This window comes from Manis pentadactyla, chromosome 9 (assembly GCF_030020395.1).
Source record: "Manis pentadactyla isolate mManPen7 chromosome 9, mManPen7.hap1, whole genome shotgun sequence".
In the NCBI taxonomy this organism is placed as follows: domain Eukaryota; kingdom Metazoa; phylum Chordata; class Mammalia; order Pholidota; family Manidae; genus Manis; species Manis pentadactyla.
In genome coordinates, this window is record NC_080027.1 from 56,379,140 (window position 1) to 56,402,001 (window position 22,862).

The window sequence follows — 22,862 nt, forward strand, 5'->3', positions numbered from 1 at the left end:
TTTAAGTGATCAAAATTAAGGATATTTAAAGCATGCATTAATTGTTGATTTATAGTTAGTTTTATCCTATCAGGGAGTAATCCCCCTTTTCTTTCTTTCTTTCTTTTTTTTTATCATTAATCTATACTTACATGAAGAATATTATGTTTACTAGGCTCTCCCCTATACCAGGTCCCCCCTATAAACCTCTTTACAGTCACTAGATTATTATTTTGAAAGAGAATAATTCTTTCTTAAAACTAAAATTTGCAGGAAATAAATTATTCACAAGTTTTCACTCAATAAACATCATGTATCCCATGTGTGAATTAACTCTACCTATAGCAGCAAAATATAGTAATTAAGAGGACAAACACTAGAGCCTCTCCAGGCCATCAGCTCCACTATTTTTTTCAAATAAGTGATCTTGAGCAAGTTACTTAACTTTTATGTAAGTCAATTTCCTTGAGCAAATTACTTAATCTGTATATGCCTCAATTTCCTCATCTATAAAGTGATATAAAAATAGAGCATACCTATGTGAAGATTATATAAATTAATATATGTAAAACACTTAAGGAAGAAACTGGGCACAAAGTAAGCATTACCAACAAGTTTGTCAAATCAGTGATCCTAAAAATGTGGTCCTCAGTCCAGCAGCAGTATCTGAAAACTTGTTATAAATGTAAATATTCTGACCTATTACTGTCCTGTTGAATTAGAAACTCTGGGGTAGGGCACAATCACACAAACTTTCACAAATAAAATATTCCAGGAGATTCCAATGTGTGCTAAAGTTTGAGAACCATTGGTACTAATTAATAAGATTTATCTCTATCTCTCTGGGTTTATATAAAGTCAGCAGTATATACAGCCATGAATATACTTGGCGTTTTGCACACCTCATCTTTCATCACAAAACTCCTCAAAGACTTGGTTTCAAAACTGAGGGTAACTTCACACCCACTAAGGATAGGTATAACCAAAAAAGAGATGATATCAGGTATTGGCCAGAATGTGGAGAAACTGGCCCCTTCATACACTGCTGATGAGAATGTAAAAACTGCCACTTTGGAAACAGTCTGACAGTTCCTCAAAAACTTGACCATAGAGTTATCACATGGCCCAGCAATTCTACTCCCATACACCCAAGAGAACTAAAAAACATGTTCACACAAAAAAGTGCATACAAATGTTCATAGCAACATTATTCATAATAGCCAAAATATGAAAACAACCAAAACCCCCATGAAATGATGACATATAAATAAGGTGTGGTAGGCAAAGAATGACAAATACCATATGATTTCACTCATTTGTGGAATATAAAAACAAAGCAAAACAGAAGGAACACAACAGCATTAGACTCACAGACACTGAGAAGAGACTAGTGGTTACCAAGAGAGAGGGGTGTAGGCAGGAGGCAAAGGCAGGGGTACTGTTGAACCACTGTGATGTACATTTGATTTAAAAATAAATAAAAGAGAAGTGCTACATCCATGCAATGGAATCTAACTCAGCCATAAAAAGCATGAAGTACTGATACATGCTACAACATGGATGAGCCTTGAAGACATGATGCTAGGTGGAAGAAACCAGTCACAAAAGGCCACATATTGTATGATTCCATATATAAAAAAGGCAAGAATAGCAAGTCTGTAGAGACAGATAATAGGTTACTGGTTGCCTAGAGCTGGCAGGAAAATAGGGAGCAGCTACAGGATACAGGGATTCATTTTGGAGTGATAAAAATGCTATAAACTTGAATGACTGAGGTGATAATTGCACAACTCTGTAACTATATTAAAAAACACATAATTGTGCACTTTAAACAGGTGAATTATATGGTCTTATATTTCAGTAAAGTGAATTATATCTCAATGACGCTGTTATTTAAAAAGCCTGAAGGCATATACCAAAATATTATTGGTGAAAAATATAAATAATACAAAAACTGATGCAATAAAAATAACTTGTACCTAAACCCTAAATTATATTATCCTAAAGTGAAAGAGTGAAGAACAGGGCAAAAATACAGGTGCTAAATTCTTCACATATAAGGGGAGTCATGAGACACTGAGATACTGTTCTACTCTTAATCAGAATAAAAACTAAAATAACTATTAATAACATTGAAAACAAAATGTATATTTTCTAAAACACTAAAGAAAGAAACTAGAAGGAATTACACTTAGTTGCTAACTGTGGTTACCACAGAATTAAAGCACTATGAGTGATTTTTATTTCTCTTTAGACCTTCTTTATTTGTTTTTACAATGGGTTTATCTCTGTGTGAGTCTTTGTGACCTTATTTTTAAGTCCAATTTAACTTGCTTATGTATTCATTTATAGTTAATCCCTTAATAGGTTCATATAGTCAGACAATTCAAATTTCAAAAGATACAAAAAGTATGGGGAGAAGTCTCCCTGCTACCAGTGGACCTCAGCCCCCAGCCACTACCACCCCGAAGATGGAGTCTACAAATACTATTAGCTTCTTGGGTATCTTTGTGAAAATATTTTATGCATATATATTGATTCCTTTCTGTCTTTTTAATACAGAATATAATATATACACAGTTCTCCACTGTGCTTTTTTATTCAACAATATGTCTTGCAGACCATACAATATCAATACCTACAGAGCTTCCCCTTTCTTTTTAATGACTACATGGTATTCTACCATATGGATTTATCATTATTAAGCCAGCCTCATAGTCACATATTACTTTTCTAATTGGCAAGCAATTCTGGAGAGAAAACTAGAGTATTCTCAAATTTTCCTTTAAAAAAAAAGACATCACCCATTGATTTAAACTCATATGTTCTCTTTGACAACAACTATTAGGTATTGTTGCTTTATGCACAGGTAGGCCTTTTGACCAGATTAGAAGATATGCATCAACAACAATTTTATTGAAGCAATTTTATAAGCAAATACATTTCATCTCCCTTTACATTCTTTATTCTTTTAAGTGTCCAGATATGTATAAAGCAAACCAATATTTATGTCACTACATTTTAAATCACAGTAGCATTGTGGCAAATCTATGCATCCAACAGACAGAATATGAATTAATCTGATCATCATCAAATATCAACAACATTTCATTTTTTATAGCCTGTCTTCAGGATTCTGTGTTAGGCCCTACAGTTCCCTTTATATCATGCCTTTAAAATCAGCTTCAAGGTAAATTTCATCTCTTAGTCTCCCACAGTTGGAAAATATATTCTTCAAGTACTTTTCCTTTGGCTTCAATCACAATTAACTCTCTTTGTTCTACTTCTACATCTATCTTTTCATCTCAGGCTCTTTGTCCTCATTACACCCTTAAATGTTCTTTCTTCCCCCTTCCTTTTCCAAGTATGTATTTTATGCATGCTCATGGAGTGAGCTCAGTCACTGTTCAAATTCTGTCCATCATCTCTAGATGGGTGATTTCCAAATGTACGGCTCTCCCCTAACTTTGGAGCCCTAACTCCCACTAGACATCTCTGCTTGGTATCCCACTAATACTTTAACATGTCTAAAATAAAAAACTTGTTATCTTAACACATAAACCTGCTCCTCTTTGACCACATCCATTCATATGTCAATACAACAAAAATACATTGAGTCATGGCTTATATAGTCATGGTGCTAAGCTTAGATACTAGTTAAAAGTATCTTACAGACTAGAACAGCTAGCAAGACTTGTGTCTTTGTCATACCTCTATTATAGCACATACATTTTTGTTGTAACTAGGGATGACAGACTAACCAAGATAAATAAAAGCTAGTAGTAGAAAGTAAGATTGCATTGGATGATTGTGGTCAGAATATAGACCCTAAATTATAGGCTTAATTATATCAACTTAATTCTATATAAAAATGGGAAGTTCCAGGAAGTTTTTGAGCAAGAGAGTCTTTACATTCCATTTTCACATGATGAATCTGGCCATACAGTGTAAAATGGATTTAACTGGGGAACTATTACAGCATGGAAGAACGTTACTATAAATCGATGAAAAAAAATTATTTGAACCTGAATACATGCAGAGAGAGGTTCAAATTCAAGGCTTTGATTAGCCTGGCTTTGATCAGCCTACAGTTTTGTCTCAGAATATGATACTTACGTGCTTATCACATTTCAGTTATACAGGACACTAACCATTACTGAATACATGCCCCACCCTGCCTCCACTGTTTTTCAAGGTCTAGCTCAAAAACTTTGGGAAGAATTTCTCCATTTCCCTTAGTTAAAATGAACTACTCCCATAGCATTTTATCTGTAACCTACTGGTGCCACTTAATCATTCCTTCCCCACCAACCTGTAAACTCCTGAGTTAAAGGGCTATATATATTATTTATTCTGGTTTTCCTCAAATTTAACACACTTCCTACACATACTAAGTGCCCTATATAAATGTAGGCTTATAATGGCACAGTGGAAAGTGCATGGGTTTTCAGATTTAGACTTAAGGACTGAATCTCAGATTAGCTAGCTACTCATTAGCTATATGATTATGGGCAAGTATTTACCTTTTCTTAGTCTTCACTATCTATAAGATAACAATTTCTACAAATTGTTGAGAAGCCTTGAGATCAATTTTAAAAAGCAGTTAGCAAAGTGTATGGTGCATAGTGGATATTCAATAAGTAATAGTTATGATTACAGCTCCAGGAATTTCTTTTAGATTCAGGTAGAACAGTAGAGGTTTTTTGTACAGAGCATATTCATCAGAGCTTTTTTTCTTCATTAGGTTTGTTAACTGTTTTCAGTTATGACTTCCCTTGTTTGAGGGAATATTACCATATGCACTCAACAAACATTTATGAAGGCCTACTTTACGTTAAGCATTGGGCACATAAAAAATGAGGAAGGCATGAACTCTACCCTCAGGAAAATATTTCAAAGTTCTGTTAGTAATAGTCCCTTCTCCTTATCTTTACTACCAAAAAAGGACACTGCTGAGTTTCTGGGTCTTATATGAGCATCTTGCCTGAGGGTTTCAGCCCCAGACAAATTCACTAAGGATTCAGTGAGACTAAGAATTGACAACGAATGTTCTTGGGGTAAAAGGGTTTATACCCAGCTTTATTCTCCCAGCCATAGGTTGAGCACTCGAATCACATCTGTATCCAGCAGTCTGCAGGTCTGTAATCCACTGCTGTCCCTGCCTCCACCCAGACCACTGGGCAGAGCTCTTTAGTAGTGACTCAGTTAATAATAGCTCTTGCCTACGGGTGTGGAAGCAGTAGCCTAGTAGTAGGCCAATCACATCGTCAAGTAGTTTAGGGTCAGGTGAGGATCCTGGCCATAGGAAGTTCCATTTTCTGCAGAGTGAGATACCACTCTGTTACATTATATAATTTCATACTTCCTATAATAATTTTAAAATACTTATTACTACCCTGTGGTAGGCATTGTGTTAGAAAACACAGAAACAAAAATGACTGGGAACAGTCCCAATCCTGAAGAAGGTATTTCAGAGTTCCACCTGGTACAGAGTATCTTCTTGCTTTTACCCAACAAGGAAGAAGAGTATTACCAACATTCTATGCCATACATAAATATGCATTTCTATTACACTGTATATATGTTCATCCTTACCTATATAGCCTTCTGTATATGTAACTGAGTAAAATCTGATAAAATGCTGCAGTTTTTTTATTTCCTATGATACTGCTTGGCTTGTGACTTGTTTAATGGTAACTTAAAGATCTAGCCATCCAGGTGGCAACAATTCTGGTAAAGAAATAAAAGACAGATTGCTAGTTCACTGAACTTTTCTGGACTTTTACCAATTAAAGTTCTACCTGTTTAGTAACCACTATCGTTATTGATAGTCCTTTTTTTTCAGTATTCTTTTAAAGTCTAAATTATTTATTCATCCACCTCATTTGCTGACTGGTAATCAAGCTGAGCTCTAAACTGTACATATTACAGTGCATCAAACCCTTTGGAGTCCATCCTAGAAAATTCTTTAACTGTAATTTCATTGTAATTATAGTTATAGAACATTTGTAAAATCAGAGTTAGTAGGTAAAATATTTTAATTCATAATAGAGATCAAACAACCACTTCCAAAAAAAAAAACTTTTTCTCTTAATGGGTTTTTTCTTCTCCTCCCTTGATTGATGGTTTATTCTTACCACAGAACTAATTGATTAAGGTGTCCTTGCTTGGTTATGAACTATGAGGCTTCTTTTTCATATTATCTTAATTAATATTGTTATTCCTGTGATTACAAAATAGAGCAGAATATGGATGTATGACTGCATAAACAACTGTCTTCCACTGGTCACAATTCTATAAATGGTTCAGTAATCATCTGAAATTAAAGTAATACTATTTCTACACAGCCAGTCAAATCAGATTAATTGCCGAGTTCAGAAGTCAACAGTTAAGCACTTTCACAGGCTGCTCTCACTACCAAAACACACATTTGATCTGTACTGTTATACCACTTATGGGTATTTGCTTTAAAAAGAATCAAATTTTTGATCAAGGTCAGAAAGCTTCAGAATAACTCATGGCAAGGATTCTTACAGAATATTCGGACTTGAAGGCAGCCAAGTTCACTCCTGGTTAAAAATTCAGGCACCTTGATGATGCAAGAATCAATTTCCAGCATCTGAATAATACCTTTAGATTCAGCACTTTTTGAGCAAAGCTGTGGTTGCTAGGGAGGAATGGGGAAGGACTGCTCAATGGGTCCTGAAGTTTCTTTCAGGGTGATGAAAACGTCTTGGAACTACATAAAGGTGATGGTTGCACAACACCATGAATGGACTAAATGCCATTTATTTGTACACTTGAAAATGGTTAGTTTAATGTGACTTCACTTCAATTTCTAAAAGTTACTTTTTAAAAGGAAAAGAAAAGAAATACAAGGCTTTTTGGCAGACATGGACTTCACTGGGTGAAGTCCCCTAAATAACAAAGGCTATACACCAGCAAGGTCGAATGGGGTCACCCCACCACTTCACACAAAGCCCTGTGGAAAGCTAACAGTTCCCTCAGGTGGCCCCTAGTTTCACTAATAGCTAACCCGCTCTTAACACCACGTGTAACTCACTCCGGTGAGAATGAGAAAGCAGCAAAAGTCAGAATTTTCTAGAAAGCCGCACCACCTATCACCTAGAAATCCTCTATGAGGAACAAAACTCCAGGGTAGAAACGGCAGAAGCCATATTTTTTTGAAGGGTGTTTTTGTCTTGCGGAAGACGGTAGTCTTTGAGGGTTCAATAAGCCTCAAGCATTACATTTAAATCTAGGTGCTTAACTATAACGGACGCATTGTGCGCGGCGCCTCACAGCGATATGCGCAAACCCAGTCTAAGCTTCTTTCCGTAACGACGAAGCTTTGTAACGACGAAGCTTTACTCAGACGCTCACCGCCATACCCATCCGCGGGAAGGCTTCCTCCACAAGCCGAAGAAGGCGGGGCTTCCAGAAGGCACTCCCGCCACACAGCGCGAGGTGCGCCGCTGGGCTTCCTGGGAATTGTAGTATTAGTTATCTATCCTCTTTTGTTCAGGCCGGTATTGAGTGAACCAGAAAACTACAATTCCCAGAGCGCTCCACGGCGGCGAGAGGCCTCGGCGGTGACGACTGTGGCGGAGAAGGCCCGGATGGGCTCTGCGTTCTGGAGTGGCGCTGCTTGGGCCGGTGGCAGACTGCAGGCTCCTGGCGCTGCGGCTGAAGAGAACGGCGAGTGGATTCGGCTTTTCCCTTCGGGGTTCCCGCAACGATGAGTGCTGCCAGGGAGTCCCATCCGCACGGGGTGAAGCGCTCAGCCTCCCCAGATGACGATGTAAATAACAATGGCGGAGTGGATGAGGGTTGAGGCCTACCAAAGGCTGCGGTAGGCCGGAAAGGGTGGATGAAGAAGGAGGAAGCGCCTAAAGTGGCCCGAAGCGGGAGGGCCGACTTGGGGGATGGGGGTGGGGATAGAACCAGAAGAATGACTGAGAAATGCCTCCTTTTTTCAGTTCGTGTCGGGAGGTTTGAAGCGGTGCGCACGCTAAGTAGCCAGAGACCTGCGTAGGAAGGGGATTCGGTGAAGTTCTAAGAGGATCGAGAAGTGAAAGACTTTAGGGGATTATGTTTGCGTATTTGGGGGCAGATGAAGCTTATTTCTGGGGTCTTTCTACTCAGAATCGAAACAGCAAGACTTCCCTGCTTTATAATTAAAATGGTCCTGTGACAATGTCAAGATGTTGGTGCAAATTTATACAAGTTTCCTGACCGGGGTTACTTTTGCAATGTCCTGCTAAGAGTAAATCAAGAACAGTATTGAACCGAAAAATTGTACCAGGGTAGTAATTTCGTACTGGCGCATGGTGGTGCAGTCTAAGACTTTGAGACCTAGAAGCCCATTTTGATATTCTTCCTGCCCCACAATTCCCCTCTCGCCTCCCAAGTTCAGCAAACATATATTCCTTAAAGTAACCCACTAATATTAACTTATGCATTCTGGGTGTTGGGAATTGAAAGATGAACAAGCATGGTGCTTGTCCTAGGCCTTTTTGTATATCTGTCCTAGCTCCTAGCGCGGTGTCATGGAGACTACCGTAAATGTAAAACTAGGTCCTTCGTACAATGTAAATGCCATTGGAAAAGTGATTGGGAAATTTTGGGGAGGGGGGGGCATGGAGAGGTCATCTTTAAGGATGATGAAAGGACATTAGTTTTCTTTCGGTTATTTAAAGCACTATCAATTTCTGAACGTGTTATTTGTTTTCTATACTGCACTTCAGTACCTTTATTAATATATCTTATTTTGAGAACCATACTGAATACTACTAGTGCGTCAGTTGCAGCAAATGAGATGATGTTAAGACCCACCCCTTGAGATAGGTGATAAGGTTGGGACCGGAATACCAAGGATCTTTAAGGAAATTGATTTTAGCTCTGCAGAAATATTAGTATAAGATTTTGGGGATGAATAGTTACATAGTGAGATTTATTTATGCCCAATCTTCCTCCCTGCTGCTGACTTTAGGTTTTTGTTGTTGTTGTTGTTAGTATGATAACCCAATACTTGGGAATTTATCTAGTCTTTTGAGTAATCTGGATGCCATTTTAAAAGCTATTAGATTGTTTCTGGTATTTAACTGTCACTTGATTATTAGAATCAAAACTCACAGAAATAATCTTTTAGCTTCACAAAATTGGTGGTTAGGTAATTTAACAAAGTTAAAGGGATTAAGGAATTAAGTCTCTACAGCTTCAGATGGGATCAGTTAAAACTAGATGCCCTTTAAGACGTATTCCAATCTTAGAAGCATTCTCTTTGAAGGAAGTGGTTATAGTTGCAATTCAAGAATAGAGCCTAGGATATGGACACACTGTTTTTACATTATAGTGCAGTAGAATAACCTGTCTCTTGATAGGGATTTTCTTGTCAGTTTCTTTCATCTGAATATTATTTTTTTAAGTTTTAAAAATAATATACATAAGTTTTTAAAAATAAACATCTAAATTGTAGAAAATCAACTAATTATAACATGTAGTTGGTCAGCAGTTTCTAATGAACATCCACTGCGTGTAAAAGATAAAGTTTTTTCTTTGCCCACTGACTTCACATGTTAAATGGTGGTAACAAACATTTCTAAGAATTACTAGGGTTTTTACTGAGGAAGTAGATTGCAGTTCTATGGTGAAGAGTATTAAGGATGAAGACAACTTAAAAATGGTTTCATGGTTTGATTGGAGTGTAGAAAAGAAAGCTCTCTTTTAAGGAGCAGTAGGAAGGGAGAGGTTAATTTTAGTAGCTAATGGAGAACCTCTAAGTGTGTGTCAGGCACCCTTGTGCTTTTCAGAATACAGCACTAAGGCACTGTACTTGCTGTTGTATGCTAAGGTCTTTGAAAGGAAGAACCAGAAGAACTTAATGATTGGAAAAAAACATTAGGATTAGAAGTTAAGTGTTGAGGGTTTATGTAAAGACATGGAAAATATTCACTCTTTCAATGAAAATAGTTTGGCAACGTTTTGGCTTTCAGACAACTTTTGTTTTTAACTTAATTCTGTACATTTTATAACTGTAGTTCATAAACTACTTTCACATATTCTGTCTCATTTGATCATGTATAGTATGATGAGAAAAGAGCAGAGAACTTAAGGCCAGAGGACCACAGAGAGTCACTCAACCTCTTCAGTGTCCTTGTTAAATGGACTCTTGAGAGATCTAAGTGAAAAAGTGATTTGTAAGTTGTAAAACACTATGCAATTCTTAGGTGGTGTTGCTATTCTGGAGACAGTCTTTTAATGAAGCCTCTCTGTATAGATAAGGAATTAAAACTAAGAAGTTAATGCCAGGTCCAGGCTCACAGAGAACAAGTGATTTGATGAAAACCAGAACTTAAGCCTCACTGGTACTTTGGTGTTTTGTTTTGAACTATATATTGAGCTAAAATAATTAATTTTGTCTATTAAAAAAATGAATTGCCAGATGGATAGAAGTAGAGATTTGGAACTTAGGTAGCCAAAATCCTGACAGCATATAAACCCCGCCCGCCACCGACAGGAATTTAGAAAAACAGAAGTGAGTGTCCTGTGTATAGTTAATAAGGACAGGGGGAAGATACTTGGGAATTATTGGCAGACTTTAAACTTTTCGATACTGTGCAAAAAAATTAATTGGCTAATTTGTTTTCCAGCTCGGATCTAGCAATTGGGAGGCAGCAGACTTAGGTAATGAAGAAAGAAAACAGAAGTTCTTGAGACTTATGGGTGCAGGAAAGGTAAGCATCAGATAATATGCATTTTAATTTTTATCTTTTTTGTGTCTGTTGTGTGAGATGAACTGAATATACTTGGATCCCATTTTCCCATTCTGCATAATTACTTTTGACATTGGGAAATACAGTTTATCTAACCAACCATTTAAAGTTTATACTACTTCTGAACCACTGCTGGGAGTCTCTGCCACTGGGCAACAAGATTCAGAGACTGTATAGAGAAAATACTTGATTTGAGGAGACTTCTGTGGAAGAAGGAAGACGTGAAAGTTTATAATTTATTGTCAATTAGTCTAATGATTTGGTAGAAGGTATCTCTGGGTAGAGCAATTGGTAGGTCTTTCATATTTTATAGCTCTCTCCAGCCCTTGAAGTAGTTGCCAAGCCTTTATCAAAAACCTAATACTAAAAATGTTTTGAAATCTCTTTCTGTTTGATGAACATAATAGAAATGGGTGCCAAGAAAACATTCCCTATTGGTAAAAACCCTCTTGTTCCTAGCAGTTCATTTTTACATGCAAATACAATGATCTCTAGATACTTATTTTTTGTGAGCATTAAATTTATTTTCCTAACATTGTTCCAATAATTTTCCTATAACCAGCTTTGGAAGAAATAGGAAAACTTTTTTTTTCTCTTCTAAGCTCCATAAATTGAAATTCTGCCCCTTGTTGATATTCCTATTTGGGAATGAGTTCATTTATTTTACCACCAATTATTGATTACTAAATGATAAGCACTGTACTGGGTCCTGGGGGGGGGTCGGTCACATAGATCAATAATACCTGTTTGGAGCCATCATTTAATGGATAAAACCAGGTAATAACAATATAGACTTACAATTGCAATGAAAGAACTATGTACGCTGTGAAATCAATAGATAAGCATAGCTAACTAACTCTGCCTTGGTAATAAAAGAAAGCTTCCCAGAAATAGAACTGATCTGAATCTGAAAGGATGAAGAGTTAGCCTGACTAGAACAGTGGGGTTAGGGAGAAATCATGAAAAACATTAAGACCTATACATAGGAAGCATTTGTATAATATCTCATTATAGATTTTCTAATAATTTATAATTTGTCATAGAAAGCCAAAGTTTCTCTTGGTTCATGCAATACAAGATTTGCTAAGGATTTATAAAAGTAAATAATACTTCAGGGGCATGCTCAACCTAAGAATGAAGACCAAGTACTTAAAAAATAAAAACCTAACATAAAATGTTATGAAAGTTAGCTAACAATAGTCAATTAAATGTCAGTAACATGAGGGGTCAGGTGGCCAAATTGAACAATTAAACTATTTTTTGGTTACCAATAAATGGACTGTTTAGCATACATTAAATACTTTGTTATAAAGGCCAAGATTGTAGCTTTGAAATTTTACATAGGATATTTGTGTTTTCTTGTTTGTTTTTAAAGCAGCCAACTTATTTCTTCCTAAGCATCACAGCTCTCTGGCCAGACAGCTAGGGTTTTTTATTGAGGTGCATACAATAAAGTGCACAAACGTTAATGTACAGCTTGATATATGTACCCTTATGTAACCATCACCCAGATAAAGATATCAAGCATTCATTTTTTCACCTCCTTCACGTATTTCACCCATTCCCCCAACTCCTTCCCTATGGCAACTACCACCCAGTCTGATCTCTGTGTCTATGAGTCTGTTCTGTTTTGTTTGTTCATTTGTTATGTTTCTTGGATTCCATATACAAGTGAGTTCATATTTATTTCTTTGACTTTTTTCATTTAGCATAATACTCTCTAGGTCATCCATTGTTGCTAACAGCAAGTTTTTATTTTTATGGCTGAGTAGTAGCCGATTGTATGTGTGTACCACTTCTTTATTCATCTATGGATGGACACTTAGGTTGTTTCCATATATTGGCCATTAGAAATAATGCTGCAATAAACATAGAAGTGCATATATCTTTTTTAATTAGTGATAATATTTTCGTCAGGTAAATTCTCAGAAGTGGAATTGCTGGATCATATGGTATATCTGTTTTTAATGTTTTAAGAAACCTCCATAGTGTTTTCCATAGTAACTGCACCAATTTACATTCTCACCAACAGTGTACAGGGTTCCCTTTACTCCACATCTTTGGCAATACTTATCAGTTCTTGTTGTTTTTTTTTTAATACTAGTTATTCTGACTAGTGTGAGGTGATACCTCGTGGTTTTAATTTGTATTTCCCTGATGTTTAGTAAAAGCATCTTTTTGTGTGCCTGATAGCCATCTCTGTGTCTTCTTTAGAAAAATGTCTGCTCAGGCCCTCTGTCCATTTTTTAATCAGATTATTTGGGTTTTTTTGAGTTGTATGAGTTCTTTATATTGTTTGGATATTAGCCCCCTACCAGATATTTTATTTGTAAATATCTTCTCCCATTCAGTAGGTTGCCTTTTTGTTTCATTTATGGTTTCCTTTGCTATGCAGAAGCTTTTTAGTTTGTAGTCCCACTTTTTTATTTTTGCTTTTGTTTCCCTTGCGTGGGGAGACATACCCAGAAAAAAATCAGTAATGCCAGTGTTCAAGAGTTACTGCCTCTGTTTTCTTCTAGTAGTTTTATGGCTTCAGGTCTTATGTTTATATCTTCAATCTATTTTGAGTTTATTTTTGTGTATGGTGTAAGACAGTAATCGTTTCATTTTTTGCATGTAGTTATCCAGTTTTCCCAGCATCATTAATTGAAGAGAGTAATTTCTCCATTGTGTGTTCGTGCCTCCTTTGTCATTTATTAATTGATCTGTGGTATTTTTCATTGATGTATATGTCTAGTTTTTGCCAATATCATACAGTTTGCTTATGCTAGCTTTGTAGTACAGTTTGAAATCAGGGAGCATTGGTATCCCCAGGTTTGTTCTTTCTCAAGATTCCATTGGCTGCTCAGGGTATTTTGTGGTTCCTTACAAACTTAAGGTTATTTGACCTAGATCTGTGAAAAATGTCATTGGGTATTTTGATAGGGATTGGGCTGAATCTGTAATTACTTGGGATAGTATGACCATTTTAACAATATTAATTCTTCCTTTCTATGAGCATGGGATATCTTTCCATTTATTCTATCATTTTCAGTTTCTTTCAGCAGTGTAGAGTTCTCAAAGTTTCAGGTGTTTCACCTCCTTGGTTTGATTCATTCCTAGGTATTTTATTTTTGATCCAGTTGTAGATGGGATTGTTTTCTTAAATTTCTCTCTGCTAGTTCATTATTTGTATATAGAGATGCAACAAGTTTCTGTATGTTGATTTTGTATCCTGTAACTTTACTGAATTCATTCTAATTTATTTTGGTGGAGTGTTTAGGGTTTTTGATACATAGTATGTCATCTGCAAATAGTGAGTTCTACTTCTTTTCTAATTTGGATGCCTTTGATTTCTTTTTGTCTTACTACTGTGGTTAGAACTTCTAGTACTGTGTTGAGTGAAAGTGAGGTCATCCTTATCTTGTTCTTTATCTTAGAGAATTGCTTTCAGCTTTTCACCATTCAGTATATTGTTAGCTGTGGGTTTGTCATACATGGCCTTTATTATGTTGAGATACGTTCCCTCTCTATACCCATTTTGTTGACGGTTTTTATCATGAATGGGTGTTGAACTTAGTCAAATGCTTTTTCAGCATCTATTGAGGTGATCACATGGTTTTTATCCTTTTGTTAATGTATTGATTTGCAAATAGTGAACCATCCTTGCATCCCTGGAATAAATCCCACTTGGTTGTGGTGAATGATCCTCCTCATATATTTTTTTAATTTCGTTTGTTAATATTTTATTGAAGATTTTTGCACATATGTTCTTTCGGGATGTTGGTCTGTAATTTATTTATTTTTATTTATTTTTTATGTAGTGTCTTTGTTTTGGGTATCAAGATGATTCTGGTCTTATGGAATGAATTTGGAAGCTTTCCTTCCTTTTCGGTTTTTGACATTGTTTAAGAAGGCTAAGTATTAACTCTTTTTAAAAGTTTGGTAGAAGCCTTCTTTGAAGCCATCTGGTCCTAGAGTTTTGTTGGGAGTTTTTTGATTACTGATTCAATTTTGTTACTAGTAATTGGTCTGTTCACATTTCTTCCTAGTTCAGTCCTGAAATGTGTACTTCTAGGAATTTATCCTTTTCTTCTAAGTTGTCCAATTCATTTATAGTAGTATCTTATAATCATTTGTATTTCGGTGATGTCAGTTGTAACTTCTGTTTAATTTCTGATTTTATTTGAGTTTGTTTTTTTTTTTAGAGGAGTCTAGCTAGCTAAAGGTTTATCAATTTTTAATCTTTTCAAAGAACCAGCTCTTAGCTTCATTTATCTTTTGTATTTTTTGGGAGTGGTCTCTATTTGATTTATTTCCACTCTGATCTTTATTATCTGTTTATTTCTTGCTTCTTGAGATAGGCCTTTCTTGCTATAAACTTCCCTTTTAAAGGACTGTTTTTACTGAATCCCAAAGATTTTTAACCATTATTATTATTCCCCAAGTATTTTTTATTTCTTCTTTAATTTCTTCAATGACCCATTGGTGATTCAGTAGCATGCTGTTTTAGCTTTCACATACTTGTGTTTTTTCCATTTTTTTATTCTTGTAATTGATTTCCAGTTTGGGAAAAGATGCTTGATAGGTCTTAAAGTTACTGAGACTTCTTTGTGACCTAACATGATCTCTGCTGGAGAACATTTCAGGTACATTTGAGAAGAGTAAGTATTCTGTTTTTGATGTAACGTTCTTTATATATCTGTTAGGTCCATTTTGTATAATATGTTGGTCAGAGCCACTATTTCTTTGTTTTCTGGATGATCTATCCACTGATGTAAGTAGGGGGTGTTAAAGTCCCCGTCTATTAAATTGTATTACTGTCAATTTCTCTTATATGTCTGTTAACATTTGCTTTATTATTTAGATGATCCTCTGTTGGGTACATAAATATTTATAATTGTTATACCTTCTTGTTGGATTGAGCCTTTAATCATTATATAATGTCCTTTGTCACTTGTTACAGTCTTTGTTTTAAAGTCTTACGTAAGTACTGCTACACCAGCTTGCTCTTTTTTTTTTTTCATTTGCATGGAATATCTTTCCATTCCTACAGTTTCAGTCTCTCTGTGTCTTTAGGTCTAAAGTAAGTCTCTTGTAAGCAGCAAATAGATGGGTCTTTTTTTGTTGTTTTTTTTTAATCCATTTTAGTCACCCTTTGTCTTTTGGAGCATTTAGTCTATTTTAAAGTGATTATTTATGGGTACATACTTATTACCATTTTGTTAAATGTTTTCTGGTTGTTTTTGTCAGTCTCCTCTGATCCTTTCTTCCTTATTGTCTTCTTCTGTGCATTATGACTTTAACATATAGTTTGATTTTCTTTTTCTTTTTGTGTATCTGTTACGGGTTTTTGGTTTGTGCTTACCATGAGGGCAGCTGTGGATGGAAAGGGTGCTCATCAGAGCTGGTTGGGGAAGAGAGATGCTCTGGTTGGTTGAATCCACATGGCACTGTGTTAGTGCCACCTTGGTGGGACTACTAGATCTATAGTGCAGCAGGGTCCAGGAAACCACCTTGGTTATGTCTAGAGTTGGTGTGTGTGCTCTGACCTTGCTGAGGTCCACATTATCAGTGTTGCGGGGGGAATGTAAATAATGGCGCTCACAAGCATCTCCAGTCCCAGAGAGTTCTGGCAGTTTCTAACCATTTGATGGGTGCTTTAGTTCTGAAAATTGCTTTCCCCCACCTATAGTATGGCTGCATTTTAAACTGAAAACTACGACTTCTTTTCTGTGCTACATGGCACCAAATCTGTGCTCTGAAACCTCAGTGATAACCATCCCTACTGCAGGGCTGTGTTGAGGTGCTGCTCCCACTGTTACCATGTCTCTGTCTCTCTTGCCATTTTGTGTGTCGTCTTTTTATCCCTCACTGTGCAGAAGGCATTCAGTCAGGTCTCGGTTCCTTTTTTTTTTAAGGTATCATTGATATACACTCTTATGAAGGTTTCACAAGAAAAACAGTGTGGTTATTACATTCACCCTTATTATCGAGTCCCCCCCCCATACCCCATTGCAGTCACTGTCTATCATTTCCCTTTCCTACCCTGGCTAGAATGTAAATGTAAGTTCCATAAACACAGGGATCTTAATTTAGTCCTTTTTCTTTACTATACCTCAGAAGCCTGCAATACTGTCAGGCATATACTAGACACTCAGTAGTTACGTTAAACTAGTGGTCTCAGATTCTGTTTTCTGCCTTTTTATAGAAAGAACATACTGGTCGTCTTGTTATAGGAGATCACAAATCAACATCTCACTTCCGAACAGGTAAGAAAATAAAGTATAATTAAAGTGGAGGTACTAAATTTGGAACATGAGATATTTGTGAGCATTTTGGGACATTAACTTCTGTGTTTAATTGTTAATGATTAAAATATTAGAATTAGAATTGTGTATTGTATATGTAAACATACTATGTATGAGATGTAACAATTAGTATATATTTTGATTTTTAAAAGATTTGAGAGTATCAGTGAATTGGCCTTTTTGTCTTCATTTTTATGATTCATATATTTTGATTGTAGTGAGGCTTTATGCCTCTTGACAACTGTAGCAGTGTGTATTGAATTTATGTATTTTTTATTTCATGTACTATGTTTTAGCACATTTATACTGGTTTTGAGTTTTTTCTCTTGTTTTAAAGAGTATAAAGTTGTTGCATAGACTGAAGAAACTAAATTTTAGGGAAAAAACTTTTGTATATTTCTGTAATATAAACTGAAAATGAATTTGAATTCAGTCTGTTGAAAAATTAATGTTTTTTATTTAAAATTGACCCTAATTTTGACACTATTAATAACAGGGCATAATGACCTAGGTTATATTTAATAAACCTTTTAACTTAAATAAACTTTCATAGCATTAAACATGTAGCACATATTAGGAATGGGTCTTTTTTTATAACATTAAAAAATTATTTCAGATTGATGTGTATTACTTACAAAAGGGAGGGTCCCTGAGCTTTGCAGATTGGTAAAATATTTGCTGCATAATTTTTGTTAAACTGGGACTTAATAAAAATAATGGAGGCACACCACTATTTGTGATTAAAATGTGAAATTCCTCTTATATTTACAAATTAAAATGTCATGCATAGAAAGCTGCTCATAAGTAGTTATTTTGTATTCTTCATAACACAACAGTATAAGCAACAAAATATATATCAGATTGTTTGTGATAAAGTAACAAGTAAACATTTCAGATAAGTTTGATGCCCTAATAAACTGAAATGTAAAAAAAGGCAAATTTATAAGGCAAAAAATTGCTTGCCTTTTCACTACTTCTGTTCAAAGACAGAAGCTTTTATTTGTTGGTGGCTAGGAGAAAACTTTCATTTTCAGGAGAACAGCTATTTATTAGACTATAATTAAACTAAAACAGTTAATACCCAAAGTTCTTAATATCAAATATTTATAATATCTGAACTTAAGGCAGTTCTTTCAGAGAGACTTTTCTCTGGTTTGAATTATCACACAGAAAAATATAAGTTCATCGTTATAGTTTTGTAGTTCACAGGATTGTTCACTAAAGTATTTTATGTATGTTGAGTAAATACCTATGGTATAGAAACCCATCCAGAAAATTTTTTGTAAAATTAATCACAGAGAAATCAGCCCTGAATATAATAATAGCATCTGTATTATGGGGATTTTTTTTGTATAATCAGATATTTTTATTAATTTGACTGAAACATAACCAAAGTACACTGGACATGCAGGGGAAGAAGACAAGAAAATTAATGAAGAACTGGAGTCTCAATATCAGCAAAGTATGGACAGTAAATTATCAGGAAGATATCGACGACATTGTGGACTTGGCTTCAGTGAGGTAGTAACTAATGTGTTTTCATTAAATAGGAAGATATTCAGCTTCCAAGTTGACACTATTTATTTCTGTTAGTGTTCTTGATTGCTAATCTATGTAGAAAGCTTTCTTTATTTAGTTACTTAACACTTTTTATATGCCCAAGTAGGTCTTTGTAGATAATAGAGATTTTTGAGTTTTGTAAAGTCTGCTTAATCATTAGGGCATATCTTTGATAGGCATGAACAAGATATAAATTGGATGAAATACTTCGTGTAAATACTGTTTTGTAGAAGTCTGTTTTGTAAGTGATCTCTTCATATTACAACCACTAGTTAATTATTCCAAAGTAATATGCAAAACCTATAACAACTTTTTCACATCTCCATGGATCATTGGTTAACCTAAAAAAATAGTTTTGTTCAGGAAAATATATGATACTTTTCAAACTTAGTGGTAGGAAGGGAGTCAGGTGCATGGTCTTCAGAGCCCTTTCCTAAAACAAAATCCTCTCAAGTCCTAATGTATAAAACACACAGATATGCCTTAGTTCTTCCCTAGGTAGCCTATGATCATAGTATAGTCTGAAAACAATGGATTTACTGGCTAAGGAGTAGGCTGTTCTAAGACTTGTGACAAAAAGGTAGGGTCTTTCCCAGTTTTTGTACTGGGTAAGTGTATTAAAGCCTGCTGGTTGATGTTTATAGGCAGAAGATCATGATGGAGAAGGTGATGTGGCTGGAGATGATGATGATGATTCGCCTGATCCTGAAAGTCCAGATGATTCTGAAAGTGATTCAGAGTCAGAGAAAGAAGAATCTGCTGAAGAACTCCAAGCTACTGAGCACCCTGATGAAGTGGAGGATCCCAAAACCAAAAAAGATGCAAAAAGCAACTATAAAATGATGTTTGTTAAATCCAGTGGTTCATAACTCCAAAACACTTAGTCTTTGTATTAAAAGTAAGCCTTATTGTTATAATGCACAGTGGAGGACTGCTTATAGAGCACAGACCTTTGTATTATAATTTTTAAAAAGGCCCTTTTAAATAATTACAAAGAGTGTTTGCTTTCAGATGCCATGGGTTACACTTTTATGGGCATGACTATAACCATTTTTGTAAAGAGTAAGAGTTGTATAAAATAAGAAATACAGTACTCAATTTCCTTTCATATTATAGTATCAAACCTAATCTCACCTTATTACCCCTTCAAATAGTTAAGGGGGAGACACTATTTTTGTTTGTGGTAGCTTTTCCATCTTTTTTTGTTCTTCCCTATTTTTCTCTTAAAAAAGTTTATCTGATACTGTGATGTGTTCATGAAAAAGTTATACTTTGTTATTGGCAGCAGAAATAAGCATGATGAATAGTTCTACTACAATCTAAATTGATACTGGCAAAAGATTAGGCATGTAAGTTTACTCTTACTAATTCAGCTCTACTCTTTTGGACCAAAGCAACACAAGAGCAAATACTTTTCACACCTATTAGGATGGAGTTGCAACTGTCATACATTTGGAATATGATCCCAAGCAGTCTTTATATAATTTGAGTTACATTGTAAGACTTTTTGATAGATTTTGGCTGCTTTTTACAGAAGAAATTACTTCTCTGATAATTTGGTCCTATCATCTGTTTAGGAATGTGTAAAACAATTTTTTTTTTTTGAGGTAATATGTGACCAAAGTTAATTTTCTTCCTAAGGCCTAAATAAAGAGAAAGCAGTTTCCCGTTTCCTGTATTTGGTTGTGATACCTTTATCCCCATTATCTACAAATGAGTAATGAATGAAAAGCTCAAATTCTCTTCATTTTATTCCAATGCTGTTATCCTGATCTAATTACCAAAAGTAGTATTGCTGATTATGTTACTGCTTCTGTTGGAGTGAGATTAGACTCATCTGGTGTTATGTGGTTGATATGTACAGCCAATTAAATACAGACTGCATTATGGGCTGGTCAGTGATTGTTGAATAATTGGGTCCAAAATCTTAATGCTTTTAGATTTTTCCTATGTCATTTTAAAATTTAGAATCTTACTGTATATTGACCAGAACAGGTGTTTTCTGTTTAAGGTATCCATCCTGAAATGTTTATATATCAGTAGTCCCCAGCACTTTTTTTTCATGTATTATAATAGGTGCTATTCTCCATAGTAAACACTGAGTCACTGGGTAGTTGGCAGGATGTATGACATTTCATGGATATGTGGTTTGATTAAGCTTGCTTTTATTCAACAAATTACATTAGCCATTATCAGATACCTATTCTGTAGAGTTGCCATTACAACTAAATTAAATAGAAAGTGAAGACTGATTTATGTTTTAAGAGTGGAAAAGGGAGACCAGTAATATGTTTTAAAAAGTATTTTCATCAGTTTGTTTAAATATGCTGCATAGTTTAGAAGTCTTGGTTCTTAAGTAGAAGAGCCTTTTAAAATACAACATTGGAAGACCCCTTTCCTTAATCTCTAAATAAACTCTCATTCCAGTTAGTATATTATTGGATATTAACATATTTCAGGGTTGCAATAAATATAGGTCTGTTGGTCAATGTTGCCTAGTGTCCCAGCATCACATTCAACATCATGGCTGTCTTTAAACAAACATTAGGGGTTTTTCTTTTCCCTTATCAAATTGGAGGGAAAAACATTAAAGGAAAGCAGATGCCATGCCATCTTGATATCCCTACTAAAGTACCAGATGAGAAATACAAACATTTTTGTGCAGTGAAACATACTTCTCCCAAGGGTTACCTATAGCAGTGATCTAACAGTCCTTTTATCAAAAAGGTTTTCAGGAGCACAGGTTCCAATTTTGTGTGTATTAATAGGTAAAAGTTCTCAAATATGTAATTTTTCAAACCTGGGGGAATCAAAGGCAAGGAAATAAGTTGGAAGTGATTGTTCTGATTAAACAGTAGTTTGAGAACAGACAGGTCACATTCTTTGAATAACCTTGTAGGAAAAATAATAAACTTGTAGGAAAAAAATAAACTTGTAGGAAAAAGTTACCTGGTTAACTTTAGTGACCACATACTGCACACAGGGCTTTAGTTCCACCACAACCACATCCCAGATACTTTCAATATCCAACTTTATCTCTGAAATCATAGTTCCACCACAACCACATCCCAGATACTTTCAATATCCAACTTTCTCTGAAATCACTAACTTACAAATCTCACCTCTGACCATGACAGCTGTGTTTTACACATGTTCAAATCAGGGCATTGTCTGTCTGTCCTCACCTGCTTCATAAGCCCTGTCTAGATTTTTAATTGATCTATTCAGTGTCAGTGTTGTCAGTATTCCAGATAATCCTCCCCAGTCATACCTTCCCGGAAAGTTCCAATCCTACATGTTTCCAATCCTGTACAGGTTATTTCTATAGAAAAAGACCACAATTACATAAATCAGTACTACTAAAAATTGACCTTAATACTGCATGTTAATGATTTTATTTTTTCCCCGTTCTCAGCAATTGTTTAAAGCCTCTATTGTCTCTCTCTCTCTCTTCTATATACAAATAACAAACTAGTAGAGAGGGAAATTAAGGCAATACCATTTACAACTGCATCAGAAGGAATAAAATACCTAGGAATAAATCTTAACCAAGGAGGTGAAAGACCTGTATTCTAAAAACTATAAAACATTAATGAAATTGAAGATGATACAAAAGACTCCATTCAATTCTCTGATAGAATTAACACTGTTAAAGTGACCATACTACCCAAAGAAATCTACAGTCAGTGCGATCCCTATCAAAATACCAATGGCATTTTTCACAGTACTAAAGCAAATAACCTTAAAAATTTGTATGGAACCACAAAAGACCCCAGATAGCCAAAGCAATCTTACGAACAAAGCTGGCGGTGTCACATGCCCTGATTTCAAGCTACACTACAAAGCTAATCAAAACTATGGTACTGGCATTATCAGATATGTAGATCAAGAGAACGGGATAGTCAAAAAATTAACCAGTGCTTACGTGATCAATTAATAAATGACAAAGGTAGGAATATACAAGAGGAAAAAGACAGTCTCTTCACAAATGATGCTAGGAAACCTGGATGACTACCTGCAAACGAATGAAATGATCACTTAGACCATATACAAAAATAAAATGGACTTAAGACCTGAAACCATAAAACTCAGAAGATGACACTGGCAGCACTGTCATTGGCATTAGTAATTATTTTCTGGATGTCTCCTCAACATACCCAGAAATGTTTTGCAAGGGAAACAAAAGCAAAAATAAAGTGGGACTAGAATTAAAACAATTCCTAACAATTCCACTTCTGGGAATTTACCTGAAGAAAAG

At 35.3% G+C, this 22,862-nt stretch overlaps 1 protein-coding gene across 1 annotated transcript; it reads left to right on the forward strand.

The window, feature by feature from the left end:
- The first annotated feature begins 7,568 nt into the window (after positions 1–7,568).
- On the forward strand, positions 7,569–20,275 carry C9H11orf58 (chromosome 9 C11orf58 homolog). The gene is made up of 5 exons (XM_036877038.2): positions 7,569–7,780; positions 10,632–10,715; positions 16,945–17,005; positions 18,456–18,565; positions 19,249–20,275. The coding sequence occupies exons 1-5, from the start codon at positions 7,718–7,720 to the stop codon at positions 19,471–19,473; spliced, it is 543 nt and encodes a 180-aa protein (XP_036732933.1). The 5' UTR covers positions 7,569–7,717; the 3' UTR covers positions 19,474–20,275.
- The last annotated feature ends 2,587 nt before the right edge of the window (positions 20,276–22,862 follow it).

Coding starts and splice junctions, on each gene's coding strand:
- C9H11orf58 (XM_036877038.2), top strand. CDS start 7,718: ATGAGTGCTGCCAGGGAGTCCCATCCGCACGGGGTGAAGCGCTCAGCC. Junction 10,716..16,944: donor GACTTATGGGTGCAGGAAAG/GTAAGCATCAGA, acceptor GCCTTTTTATAG/AAAGAACATACTGGTCGTCT. Junction 17,006..18,455: donor AACATCTCACTTCCGAACAG/GTAAGAAAATAA, acceptor CTGGACATGCAG/GGGAAGAAGACAAGAAAATT.